General features: G+C 40.1%; 1 protein-coding gene across 17 annotated transcripts in view; it reads right to left on the reverse strand.

The window, feature by feature from the left end:
- Positions 1 to 14351, reverse strand: part of ttn.2 (titin, tandem duplicate 2) — a 191712-nt gene that overhangs the window by 79082 nt on the left and 98279 nt on the right. For all 17 annotated transcript variants that reach the window (XM_063006067.1, XM_063006078.1, XM_063006077.1 and 14 more), the window contains 20 exons: positions 13371 to 13637; positions 12517 to 12783; positions 12164 to 12430; positions 11560 to 11699; positions 10518 to 10644; positions 9444 to 9586; positions 7935 to 8058; positions 6873 to 7139; positions 6686 to 6783; positions 6052 to 6220; positions 5515 to 5781; positions 3825 to 4091; positions 3463 to 3741; positions 2844 to 3252; positions 2479 to 2603; positions 2121 to 2387; positions 1351 to 1620; positions 684 to 983; positions 296 to 598; positions 5 to 192 (listed from right to left, as the gene is read on the reverse strand). In XM_063006067.1, coding sequence (XP_062862137.1) covers positions 5 to 192; positions 296 to 598; positions 684 to 983; positions 1351 to 1620; positions 2121 to 2387; positions 2479 to 2603; positions 2844 to 3252; positions 3463 to 3741; positions 3825 to 4091; positions 5515 to 5781; positions 6052 to 6220; positions 6686 to 6783; positions 6873 to 7139; positions 7935 to 8058; positions 9444 to 9586; positions 10518 to 10644; positions 11560 to 11699; positions 12164 to 12430; positions 12517 to 12783; positions 13371 to 13637 — 4544 coding nt within the window. The remainder of the gene's footprint in view (positions 1 to 4; positions 193 to 295; positions 599 to 683; positions 984 to 1350; positions 1621 to 2120; positions 2388 to 2478; positions 2604 to 2843; positions 3253 to 3462; positions 3742 to 3824; positions 4092 to 5514; positions 5782 to 6051; positions 6221 to 6685; positions 6784 to 6872; positions 7140 to 7934; positions 8059 to 9443; positions 9587 to 10517; positions 10645 to 11559; positions 11700 to 12163; positions 12431 to 12516; positions 12784 to 13370; positions 13638 to 14351) is intronic.

The raw sequence follows: 14351 nt of genomic DNA on the forward strand, positions 1-14351 counted from the left end.
GTACCCTGTACAGGAGCTCTGGGCAAAGCCTGGCATTGCATCTCAGCCACTTGTCTGAGTCTTCCTCGCATCTCTCGATGATGTAGCCAGTGATCATGCTGCCTCCATTTTTGAGAGGAGTCTCCCATGTCAGCAGGCAGGAATCCTTGGTCTGTTCTGAGTGGGTAAGATTCAGTGGTGGGCTTGGCCTCTCTGTTAAAGTCAAACAAATAAAGTTACAGACATTAATAAATGTACACCAATGAGCAGCAATGGACAACAGACATTTTAATCTTAGAAAGAAAGTAATGCTAACCAATTGGGTCCATGATTTTAACTGAGTTAGTGGCGGCACTTGGCTTGCCCTGGCCAGCCTTGTTCTCTGCTCTGACACGGAAGATGTATTCCTTGTTTTCAATAACGTCGTTAACGATGGCTGAACGATCCTGTGCTTTGGTCAACATGACTGGAGACCACTGCACAGAAGTCCTGTCACGAAGCTCAATGATGTAGGCAGTGATTTCTGCTCCACCGTCGTACAGAGGAGGCTCCCAGGAGACGGTAGCGCCAAACTTGCTCACGTTGCCAACAGAGACATTCTGAGGTGGGTCAGGAACATCTGGAACAGGAAAGATTGGAAAATGTAATCAAATCTGTTAAGATATGCACACACTCGCAAAAATGTCAAAAACATTTTGACTTACCAAACTTATTCTTGGCTTGCACTGCTTCATCAGTCTCAACGTTGGGACCACATCCAACTCTGTTGCGAGCACAAACACGGAAAAAATATTTCGAGTCCTGCTGCAGGCCGGTGACGGTGTACTCTGTGCTGTCAGCCCGGTCCGTCGCTAGAGTCCAGGTCTTGCGTCTGACATCTCGTCTCTCAACAACGTATGCTAGGATTTTGCTACCGCCGTCACTCTCGGGTTCGTCCCATGCAATGCTGACCTCTCCGTCGGCTGTGTCGACCACATGCAGGTTCTTCACAGGGCCAGGAACATCTGTAAAGAGGAAATGTGTTATTCATTTAACCAAAATGTCTTGAAGCTTAAAAATGAAGATTGACTGCATTGACAACACTATTAAACTGAAAACATTCTGTATTATTTGTGTAGTTCAATCCTCCCACTGATAGAATACTATGAAATTAAAATGACGATTGATTACACATTTAAATTGGTAATTTATTATGGGTTGGGGTCTGTAGCGCTAGAGGGGATTGAACTGAGAAATTGGATAAGACTAGACTGAGGAAAAAACCCATTCTCAGAATTCTGATCATCTTAAATGCACTAAATACATTATTTTGTTTGTTGTTTAGGTTTCCAATAATTCAGTACTGCAAATGCAAGTAAAATATATACTCACCAACAACTTTAAGATTGATGAAAGCCTCTCCCTCTCCATGCTTGTTCTTTATAATGATTTTATAACGACCCTCGTCTAATTTCTTGGGGTCCTTAAGTCGGTACTCTGTTTTGTCTGGAGTGGTATAAATATTATCTTTTGGCAGGCTAACGTTATCAAAGAACCATTCAGCCTCAGCGTGTGGGTATGCACTGTAGGGCACTGACATGACAAGTGGTTTTCCAGCATCTGTTATCAAGTCCTGGTCTGTAGTCTTGATCTGTGGCACAGCTAAAACAAAACAAGGAATTCAGTAAGAGTTCAGCAATTGGACAAACATCTATTCATTTCAAATATATTACTAAAACTTTTTATTTTATTTTATTTATATTATTTATTTATTTTCTTTTTTTTTTTATTTCAATTTTTACATTTTACCACCGCTTTATCTGATCAGGGTTGGGTGGGTCCTCAATCACTGGGTGCAATGAAATAACACACCCTGAACAGGTCGCCAATTCATTGCATGGCAGTTAGCACCACTGAGATTCAAACCCCGGATCGCAGCAGTGGTGGACCAGTGTGTTTTACTGCTGAGTTCATGTCTAATTTTACACCCAATCACAACTTCAGCTGTTAACAGAAGGTGCATTGGTGACAAGGTTTTACTTGTGTTTTGTGACATAAAATTAAAAAATTTTTTGCCAGCATTTATTATATTACTATTTAGAGAAAATTTGTACATAAAAAAACAACAGCAAAATGGTTTCATCAATTCTTATAAAATGTACCTGCAAGCTCCAGCTTGGCTCTTGCATCCTTGTCTTTAGCGATGACTCTGTACTCGCCCTGGTCGCGAGGTCTAATCTCACAGACCTGAAGCCTGTGAATTTTGCCTTCGCTCATCATTTGGTATTTGTCACCCTGGACAATGGTCATGTTGTTTCTTAGCCATTTGACTTCAACTCTGTCCTTGTTGAGCTCGACCTCGTACACAACGTCAGTGCCTGGAGGCTCAGACACATCCAGGGGTGGCCTGATAATCTCCACTGGGGTCTCTGCAGGATGTAATAAATCCATGAATAAAACTTAGTGAAAGGAAGCGAATACAATCAACATAACATCCTTTTTGAGAACAGGTTGGTGTACCTTCAACAAAGAGACGAGCCCTTGATTTTTTGTCGTCGACACCGCAGGCGTATTCACATTCATCATCGGGTCTGCACTCCTTAATGCGCAGTGTGCAGGTCTTTCCATCACGCTCAAACTGATACCTGAGAACACATTTAAAAATGGATGTCAGCTCTTGTAAATTCATATTATGTTTCATATTAATCCTGTTCAGGGTGCAATTGGGTGCAAAACAGAAATGCAAAACAGGTCTTGGGTGGCGCAGCAGTCTATTCCGGTCTAATAACATTGGCATGTCTCAAACCCAGGTCACTAAAGCTGTGTGGCACTAACACTATCTGCTTTGGCACTGTAATGGAAAAAAAAAACAGCTAGGTCCTTACCGTGGCCCCTCTCGGATCTCTCTGCCATCTCTGTACCATTTAATTTCTGCTTTGTCTTTAGAAAGCTGGCAGTTAAATTCAGCATCTTCAAATTCAGTGATGGTCTGGTCCTGAAGATGTGTGATGAAGTCTGTAGGAGCTTCACTAATGATCAGCTCAGCTGTGGACTTGTCGGCACCAGCGATGACTAAGTACTCGCCCTCATCTGCCAGACTGCAGTCTTTAATGGTTATGGTGTGCTTGTCCTTGTCAACACGGTACACGATGCGTTTGCTGAAGGTGATCTCCTGTCCACCTTTCAACCACTGCAGCTTTGCGTTCAGTCTGTTCACTTTGCATGAGAAGCTAATGGTCTTCTTCTCCTGGGTTTCCACATCCTCCAGAGGAACAATGATCCTCAGATCCTCCTCTGTAGAAAGATTTCATTTGTTAAATAAATGTAATGTCTGGTTATTTTACAAGTCTAAAGTATAATATGTGTAGGTAGGTTGTTAGGTAAGTAGGTATGAAGGTAGAAAGTTTCAGTTTATCAAAAAATACACAATGGCCGGAGCATCATCTCCATATTACACATGCATTACTATGCAACACGTGGTGAACAGTGTGTAAAACCACCAACCTTGTACGGTGATGTTGGCAGAACTCTTGACGGATTCTCCACGCTGATTGGACAGAATGACCACATAATTAGCTGCATCTGAATTCTCAGCGTTGGTGATTCTAAGAGAGTACACGTTGTACTTCTGAGTCATGATAAATTTGCTGCTCTCAAACACAGTCTCTTCATTCTTCAGCCACTTGGCCTTGGCGTCCTCTGTGTTCACCTCGCAGTTAAGAACAATCTCTTGTCCCTCACTTGCCTTCGTGTCTTTGAGGGGTGTAATAATTCTAAGTTTCTCTGCAGTGAATTGAGAAAAAAACAGTAAGGGCAGGTTTTTACGTAGTATTTCTTGAGATAATATGATTGTGTAGAATGCATACCGAGTACTGTCAGTTCAGCTGAAGCTCTGGTTGCTCCAATAAGCGCCACGAAAGGACCCTCGTCGGCCCGCTCGCAGTTCTTCACCACGAGGACTCGTCTCTTTCCGTCAGAAATGATTTCGTATTTGTCGTCTGTCTGAAGTTCTTTGTCGCCTCTGAGCCATTTGACTTCGTAAGAGTCCTTGGAGACCGAACATGAAAATTCTGCCTTTTCACCCTCCACCACCTCCTGGCTTTGAGGTCTGGAAAGGAACTCAGCAGCAAGTTCTGGAGAGAAAAGAAAAATCAACATTCAGCCATTTATTCTTTATGTGTTTTTATTTATTTTCATTTTATTTTCATCAATCGCTTTATCCTGGCCAGGGTTGTGGCAGGTCCGGTTTCACTGGGTGCAAGGCAAGAATACCCCAGACAATGTAGCATGACTGAAATTCGAATCCGGATCCTACATTTTGTTGGACACCGCTTGGCTGAGTTAGTCATTAAAGGGGTGATCGTTTGCACTGCAACACACTAGATTTGTTTTTGACTATTCAAGGTTAATTAAGGGTTCAGATTCAGCTTAGCTTGTTAACAACCCAATCTGAACATACTATATCTGAGTACCTAGGTTTAATATTTTATGAACTATAGCACTAATGCACTATTGAAACTGGTACAAACAGACAAAATAATCCCATCTAAAGATAAGATTCAAAACTGTTCAGTGCTATTAAGAAATGTACATATTATTTGCTTATAAAGTCCTACTGATTAAAAATTCTCACAATGCAATAGCAGGCTATGTGCCTGATTTGAATCGTAGTGACATCGTAAAAATTTCTGTTTATAAGGCCACTCAGGTGGCGCAGCGGTAAAAAAGACACGCTGCAACCAGAGCTGGATTCTGAGTATCTGGTATCAAATCCAGCTCTGCTTCACCGGTTCGAAGCTGAGTGGCTGTATGAGCAACGATTGGCCGGATGTATGAGCAACGATTGGGACAAAGAACCGGATGTGGGTCTCTCGCTGTCAGAATGCGATTACGACCTCTGCCGGCTGATTAGAGGCGCCTGCACAAGAGATGAGGAAGAGTGCCCTTGGGGTGTGTCTCTCCGCATGCAACGTTAGGTGGCGCCACACTCATCAATGTGTGGGTGGCAAAAATGCATCCGGCTGCTGCTCATGTTTCGGAGGGGATATGGGTTAGCTTCGATCTCCTCGGTCAGGGCAGGGTTCGGCATAGACAGAGAGGAAGCACGATGCAAATTGAACAATTGGATGAGCTAAAGGAGGAGAAAAAGGGAAAGAAAAAGAAAAAAAAAAACCTTCAAATTTCTGTTTATGATAAGGCTGCTTCTGGAGATGTGTAGATTTGTAGATTTTACTGATAATAAATACACTGGTTTTGATTTTTAATATTAACCAGTTTAAGATTAACCATGACAAAAATGCTACTTAAAGGATTAAATGTGAAGTAAACCTAATGCGTTCAGTGACATAGCACTTTATTACGTTAGCTCACTACCACTATCTCCACACATATGATTGGCTATGTCTGAGGGGGTTCCCGAAGCTCTGTGATGGATTGGCGCCCTGACCCAGTGTTCCATGGTGGAATCAAACCCTGACCAGGATAAAGCTGTCAATTAGAATGCAATGCAAAAGATACGTTTCTGGTGTGACTGCAGCTCAGGTCCATGTTGCTTACCGTTAATTCTCAGGTTTCCTGTGGTTTGAGATTTGGGCAGTTTGCAGTGATACTCTCCTGCATCATCCATGCGAAGATCCTGGATGAACAAGATTCTCTTTCTGCCGTCTGTGATATGTTCATATCTGCCTCCCTCAGGCAGTTCCTGGTCACCCTTATACCATGTAACATCTGCACTGGACTTGGAGACCTCACAGATCAGCTTAACACTGTCAGTCTCTGTGCCTTCAACGTTGGACAGGTTCTTTGTGAATCTTGCCTCCTCCTCTGTAAACACAGAAATCATGTAGTTGTGATTGCGGTCTGGTATTTACTAGCATTATTGCACATGGTGTGTGTTAACATGAACAGAATAATCTGATCAGTGTGAGGACCCAGATGATAGATATTTTTAATAGTAACATTTCTTACTGCACTTTCAGATATCACACTATGCAGTTTATATGACCAGTCAAAGAATTCTCCTAACTCTCTCACTCCCCTGATCAGACTATTAATGGGCTAAAATGCCCACAGCATAAGGAAAAAATAACTTACCAATGACGGTCAGCATCCCAGAGGTCTTGGAGGTCTTCGCGTCACATTCATATTCAGCCTCATCATCAAACACTGACTTGCTAATGATAAGAATGCGCTGCACTCCTTTGGAAATTATGTCATATTTCTTGCCTTTTCTGATTTCATTTCCGTCCTTGAACCAGCGGACCTATCAAAAGAGATTATTTCATTAGCTATTAGTCACTTTATTTTCATGTTTTTTTACTACTGCCTTATCCTCTAAAATTGTGGTGCTGTAATACACTAGGAGCAACACACCCCAAATGGGATACCAATTAATTGTGGGGCCTCTTCCTTTCCTTCTTCCCACAGTCATAGGCAATCATGTTTGTATGTAGCTGCCTAAATGACCAATAGCACTGCTGTGGATTTAAACAATGGATCCCAGCAGTAGTGTGCTAGCACGATTTACTGCTGTGCCAGCTGAGCACCTTAAAACAGTTATATGCAAACCAAACATTTTTTATTAGCCATTCATGTCTATGTAGGTGCCCGGCCGGCCAATAACAGCCCAATCATACATGCCTAGTCCAATTATACATTTGTCCAAAATTGCACAGTTTATAAAACAATAATACAAAATGAGAATACCTTCTTCTCATAAAAGAAATACCTTAGCATTTTCTCTGGAAACTTCACACTCAAACTTGGCTGTTTCTTTCTCCATGACCTCAACATCATGGAGTGGTTTAGTAAACTCAACATGTGGAGCTGCAAATAAATATCAATACCCTCAACACACTTCAAGATCATTTATATCTTTACATTACAATGTTGAATCCACGTCATATTTCACTTACGTTCAACATTGAGGAAAGCAGAAGTCTTAAAGTCTTTGGCGTCACAGGTGTATGTCTTTGAATCATCAAGTGTGCAGTCGTGGATGATGAGCTTTCTCTTGCGGCCCTCAGCCACCATCTCGTACTTCTTAGTTTTACGGATTTCCTGTCCATCTCTGAACCAACTGACCTCTGCACTTTCTTTGGACACTTCACACTCTAATTCAGCGGTGGCTTCTTCCTCTACAGTCTGGTCCTCAAGCGGCTTGGTGAACTCGACTGGAGGTTCTGGTGGAGCAGATTATTTGGAAGGTGATTAATGCACAAACGTCATTCCAAGGGTTTTTCAGTAAATATCTTTGTAACATTAATTGCTAGATTATTCTTGTTTTTTATGCAATAGTGCATTGTGTTTCCTTAATAAAATAAGAGTAGCGTACACACATTTGAATATGAACGTAAAAAAACCCTACAAATTAAATACGTCTGTAAGAATATCAGAAATCAATTAGCAAAAAACATATTATTATATACTGTTTAAAAATATAATCCCATTAATCAGTGTTTTGCATTTTCATCATTAGGTTTTTATATGTTAGACCAAAACTTATTTATTATTATTATTTTTATTATTATTACTATTATTGTTGTTTTGCTGTTGCTGTTAACTTTATTATTAGTGGTGTCACTATTGAATAATATTAGTAATGTTAGTATTTAATACTATTGTTGTAATTATTATTATATGTTATTATTATTATTATTAAAAGTAGTACAATTAGTAGTAATTATTACTATTAGTAGTATTTTTATTATTAATATTAAACTATTTTTACAACAGGTTAACACTATTAAATAAAACTTGATTCTGTTTGTATAATACTTTTCTAATATTAAGCTAGTCTCAAACTAATTACATGTAATGTTTTTTTTGTATTATTATTATACTGAGTTGTTTAGAATAAATGTCTGTTTATCAAGCTGTTGATACTAAGTTGACACCGAGCACATCTGGCCCTGCTGTAGGCTGAGGGAGAACATTTGGTGAATGTTTACCTTTCACAAGTGTTAAATGAAACCTACCTTTTATGATGAGTTTGGCCTGGGTTTGGAAATCTTTAGCAGTGAGTTTCACCTCTCCTGCTTCTGTCAGTTTCACATCTCTAAGGGTCAGCGTGTGGACTCTACCTTCAGCTCGAGTCACCACCTGTGTAAATCAAACAAATTGATAAGTCAAGCAACCCCCCAGTGCCCTGTCACTGGCCCTGAGAGGGCTATTTACTGCACCCCTGCAATGGATATCAGCAGCTGAGAAACAGGAACTGGTCTCAGTTTCACACCTCTGCTTTCCCTGCTGTAGCTCCAGGGAAGCTTTTATACAGTAATATACAAGCAGCTTGTGTAAGACAGCTGTATGCCAATTAAACACTCCTATATTTATTCCTGTTTCAGTAACTGCTTCACAATTAAATGTCATGACTAGGTCATGATGAAACAGTTTCAACTCCACTTCACTCAACCAGCCAAAACACGAAAAAATCGACTAGAAAATGTCTTCATTGTAAATTTTTTGTGGATTTTTTTTATTTTAAGAATACACATTTTATCAATTTATACTTGATTATAATCATTACAGGTAATAATTAGAAGTAAATTAATTTTCTGTATTAGCAGATTTTATTTCTTAAATTAAGCTAAATGATCTGCCCATACTGTAAGATTATTTTATTTAAAGAAGCAGTATAAAAAGTTAAAGAAACATCTAGAAGTAGATTTTAAATCTGGATAGTCACTCAATTTTCTCACAAATTCCAAGAGAAATTCCAAACTTTTCATAGTGCTGTGCCAAATAAGCATGATATTACATTATATGCATTTCAATTGCTTTTTTTACATTTACGTTTTTACATCACTCACACTCACAAGTGTTATGCCTGAATTTAAACAGGAAACTAGATAGTGTCAATAACATTGCATTATTACTGACCAAACAAAATGCTTTATTACAATTACAATACATGATGAATCAAACACGTTGTTTGGATCAGCTTTAGGTATTCAACAATAAAAAAGGAGAAAATGACATATGCTTGTATGATTGCAAAATCACTTTTCCCTTGAATTATGACTTCTTACCACCTGCCACTTAACAGTTTCTCAAAGCAGTTAAAAATAACCAGAGGAACGCTTGCAGGGCAGAAAGGCCCCAAGCGTTATCTCAAAGCACAGATCAAATGGTCAGCTGTAGCCTGATCCCCACAGATCCTTATATGCAGAAAGCATGCAGGTAGCCTCACAAACTTCATTACAAAATGTAAATAATTAATATAACTGTAGTTTTGTAGCATTCTGACTGTTTTTCCTTTAAAGTCTAATTGGCTGTTTTAGGACATAAAGTGTAGTTTTGTTGTCTAGTCAAGTCAGATGTATTTCTATAGCACTTTTTACAACACAAGACATTGTATCAAAGCAATGTTAAAGCTGTATCAACAAGCATGTTATCATGTTTGAAAACTGAGCTTCCCAATGGCCTACCAGAAAACATTTAGGCATAATACATTCATGCACAAAACACATCTAGATCCCACTTACTCTGTCGCTTGGTTCCAGTTTTGTACCCCCGAGGAACCACTCCACAGATATGCCCTCGTATGACAGCTCACAATCAAAGGTTGCTGTCTCTCCGGCCGTCACCGTAACATCCTTGAGAGGCTGCAGGAGGCCTATGACTCGTGCTTTGGATTGAGGAGAAGACATTGTTAGTCAGCTCCAGGTCCCAAGAGACACTTGTAATCCTTTAAAAGCAAATCCACATTTCGCTTTCCCACTGACAACAGGCCACTGCTCCAGAGCCCCAAAGACTCCAGAACTAGTGTAGATTAGGCTGAAGAGGGCCTTGTCAGTGGGGCTGCCGCCTCATTAGCATATTGGGTGTCCTTAAACCTTTATGCAAAAGGGTGTCGGGGGTGGACCTGTTGAACCTCTGCCAATCACTGACGACCCTGATCTAGATATGGTGCGTAGCTTTTAAAATAGCCAGGGTGTCTGATTGGCCACCTGCCCACTCCAACCAGGGGTGCTGGCAAGTCTGTTACTGTCAATCAATCCACTGGAATGTTCCAGGAAAAGACGAATGCCAGGGTATGTGTTACACAACTTACACAACTTACACATTCATATATCATGCTCACTGTTCCAAACTTTAATTAAAGTTCTTATTGGTAATATGGTGGACATTATTTTTTCAGTGTAGGATTAAAAAAAGAAAACAACAGATTTGCGGCGTCCTGTATGAATGAAAGCTCCCTTTTCACACATACTTTCTCATTCTTTGCATGTAGTTTTACAGTCGATTAAACGTCAGCAGCCCTGTTTATGTAAATAAGATATACATTTCTCTAGACAGCATTTCACTGCTAGATTGTAATTACCATCAAATCACCTTATCTTACTTTAATCCCAATTTACAACCTTATACAAAGTGCATATTCGCAGCCATAGTAACCCGTTTAAATTCTCTCCTTGTATTTACAGCATTTCTTTGACTAATTGTAATGTGACACTAAGCTGCCCTGTTATGTTGTACGTGCGTTGATACAGTCTCCTGTACAGATAATCTTCTCTGTCTTATCAGAAGGGCGCACGTCTTCTCTGCATCATTCTCACCTTTAACACGGAGCTGAGCGCTGGATTTAGCATTGGCAGCACTGAAGTCTACACCACCGGCCATGTCCATGCGTACGTTGTAGAGAATCAGCATGTGCTTGGTTCCTTCTTCTTTAATCTCGCAGTCCTGACAATTACAGGACAAAATGCATCAAAACAAGCACAAAGCTGTGTACCTACCATTTCATTTGCTTACAAGCAACTGTCTCTGATTGCCTCCAAGAACAAATATAATCCTAATAAGGTCAATTGTACAGTATGAATGACAAAATAACAACGTTCTTAATGTTCAGTTGTTTAGTCTGAGACATAATGTGTCTACTTTCAAATCATTTCACTTGGTCAAAATCTGTCTGTACATTTTTATAATCCGACTGTCATATGACAAAACCACAAGAAGTCTGAGTGATGTTCTGAGTGAGGCTAGTTAAGTGCTCTGTATTAGGTGCTGTGAGCCAGGGCAACCACATGTATGAAATATACTGGAGCAACAAAAAAGTAAAGTAAAAAAATGTAAGGGCACTCAGGTGGCGCAGCTGTAAATTATGCCAGCCCACTTTAAATCCTCAGCAGTGTTATTGGCCAGTCAGACAGCTACAGACAGACATGATTGGCTATGTCTGAAGAATAGGGATGAAACCGGACCCACTGTGACCCTGACCAGGATAAACTGGTGGTAAATTATGAAAATAAATGTAATAAAATGTCTTATGTAATATAGATGTGACAAACAAACTGTTCCTCTATGGTAAAATACATTTTGTCACTTGCGTTGTGCCAGCAGTGCTATCTACACAGACATTATCGGCTATGTCTAAGGGAGGTATAAATGGCTAAAGCCCTGAGATGGACTGGTATCCCTGCCCTGTGTTTCCTAGAGGAACCAGACGACCTGCCACAACCCTGCCCAGGATAAAGCCAAAATATTAAGAATCCTATGGTGTCCATTCTGAAGCTCACTGGCCGAAATACAGACACAGAACATCGATTGTGATTATAAATAAGATGATCAAAATGTAGGTACTTTATATGAAAGATTTACCGGAGACTGGTGCAGAGCTTCTTCTTTCAGTTTCCAGTTTCCATGGACGTCCTCCTCGGAGATCTCTGTTTCAAAGCGAGCCGTCTCTGTTTCTGTAACCTCCACGCTGTAGAGTGGACGGACTACTTTGATGTCACGTTCTGCAGTGGGAAAGAAAGACAGGGTTTTATAGTAAAGAAAACAGACTACAACCATCTATAGAATAAAAGTAACCTAAAATCACTTCCATTTGGAGCGAATGAACTCTCAACATCCTCCTCTTTCAACTCAACCTTCATGTTCTTCTTAACCGAATCCACAGTGGCTCCATCCTCAGCACCCTTCCCCCGACAGAACTCTCATCCCTCTTCTGCACATGCCCAAATCATCTCAATCTGGCCTCCCTAACTTTGTCTCCAAAATGTAATCCCTGCACTGCCTCTCTAAAAACTCCTTCCTAATCCTGTCCATGCTCCAACCTGTCAATCCTGCCAACGAGAATCTCTATCATCTTTATCTCTGCCACCTCCAGCTCCCTCTCTGGTCTTTTTGTCAGTGCCACTGCCTCCAAGCTGTACAACACAGCAGCCCAAACATAATTAATACAAGGTAAAATTAAACACACCTTCAATATTGAGCTTAGCTGTGGTTTTGTCGGTACTGCAGTCACAAGTATATTCTCCAATATTTCCTTTATCAGCTCTCTTCACAGTCAGAATGCGCTTCTTCCCATCAGCCTTGATGAGAATATTTTTGGAGGGGGTAATCTCCTTGCCATCTTTATACCATTTCACCTCAGCTGAAGGTTTGCTAAGTTCGCACATCAGCACCACTTCGTCCTTCTCCACCGCTGTGTAGTCCTGTAGCTTGGTGGTAAAGTAAGCCTCGCCCTCTGTCAAGTAAAAGATGCATTAATGAGGAGCTCTGTATCATCAACACTGCTAAAAAAAACAAGTCCCACAACTTCCAAGCACTTACCAAGCACAGTAAGCATGGCCTCACAGCTTTTTCCAAGAGCCTCTACTTTGATTAGAGAAGTATCGTCGATGGACACCTCCTTGATAGACAGCGTGTGGATCTTGCCCTGTTCTGACATGTGGACCACTTTGCTTGGGTGCAGGCGCACGTCGTTTTTGTACCAGGTGACCTGAACGTTCTCGTGAGAAAGCTCGATACTGAATTCTGCTGTCTCGCGCTCCTTCACCGTGACATCCTTGATAGGCTTGATGAACTCAAGACGAATACCTGCATGAGAAAAATCAGAGTTAAGCATTTTTCAAGCTTATTTTTAGCAATATATAGAGGCGACTGGGGCTGGTTTATACAGCATTAATGCACACCAAATTACTCAGTTATAAAGGATGGTGGAGAGATGATATATTTCTTGCTCAAACTTGCTTGTTTTTCTAAAGCTTAAAGTAGCTCACTGTTAAAAAACTGTCATAACTAAGGCCATACCTAATTCACAGCCGTGAGAATCACGTCACGCACCGTGAAATGCAATTTTCCAGTGTAATATGCAATTTGCTGTGAAATTCAAAATGTGAGGTTTGTGTTTAGTGATTTTCATTCATGTAGCGTTCCGTGCACCGTCACTGAATGTACTAGGTTTACATTCAACCATTGAGGTAGGCTTGCACTCTTTATTGTAACTTCTCTTTATTCTATAATTTAATTTATGAGTTTTATTTAATCACTGCCGTGAAGTGTGGCACCTTTCTTTAAAAATACATCAAATCTGTTTTTTGGAAAAACAAGGTCCATGAAATTAAGTAGGGCATTTACTTAGATTGTGAACTTTGAAAATCCTGGTTCTGAATAAGACCACTGACCTTGAATAATGAGTTTGCCAGAAGTTCTCTTGTCCTCTGCCTCGAACATGTACTTAGCCTCGTCTTCATAGGCTGCAGATTTGACAATGAGAGTGTGTTGTTTTCCCTCCACCAAAATGTCGAATTTATCATCGGCCGTCAGCTCCTGAGATCCCTTCAGCCATCTGAAGCTCTTTGCTTCGCGTGATATCTCACACTCAAACCTCGCTTCATCCTTCTCATACACTTGCACATCACTCAGAGGTGTCAGGAAAGTAATTGGAAGTTCTGTCACGGAAACAGGTTAGCAAACAGATCAGGAATGGTTATGACTATAAACCGAAACGCTCGATTATTGCTGTCAGTTAATGTCTAGAACTAAAAAATTCATATCAGAATTAATATTACACATTAGCAACAAAAGGGATTCCAGTGTCATGCCAAATTCTGACCTCCCTACAGAATCTGATTATCCCTCCTCCCATTTACCACACACACACACACACGTTAAGCACACTAGTTCCTTAGTTATGTATATGTGTGTATATATATGTATGTATGTGTAGTTAAAGTGCATTTAAAAAATTTTTATTTGTGCTATTGTATTAATGTTTTTATGTCACTGTGTAGCTTTTATGATTATTAATTTTTGTGTTTTTATTGTATTATACTTGACCGCATTGTAAAGCACTTTGTGGCTTGGTCCTAGAAAAGCGCTATATAAATAAACTTTACTTACTTACTTACTTACTTACTTAAAAGTGGTAATTTTACCCAGTGAAAAGACTGTAATAAATGAATCCCTGAGCATGTGTTCCCTAAAAAAGGTTGACACAATGCTGAAAGAGGAAACTACCTAATGTTTTATTAGCTAGGACTGATTCTGTGTCAGCTACTTGTTTAGTTAATTCTACAACAATAAGCTTCACATTTAAATTTCACATTCCCCTTGGGAGAGCTTAAGCCCCCATTTGGTCACTATCAAATCAATCAGATTGGTTG

This window comes from Trichomycterus rosablanca, chromosome 12, assembly GCF_030014385.1.
Source record: "Trichomycterus rosablanca isolate fTriRos1 chromosome 12, fTriRos1.hap1, whole genome shotgun sequence".
In the NCBI taxonomy this organism is placed as follows: Eukaryota; Metazoa; Chordata; class Actinopteri; order Siluriformes; family Trichomycteridae; genus Trichomycterus; species Trichomycterus rosablanca.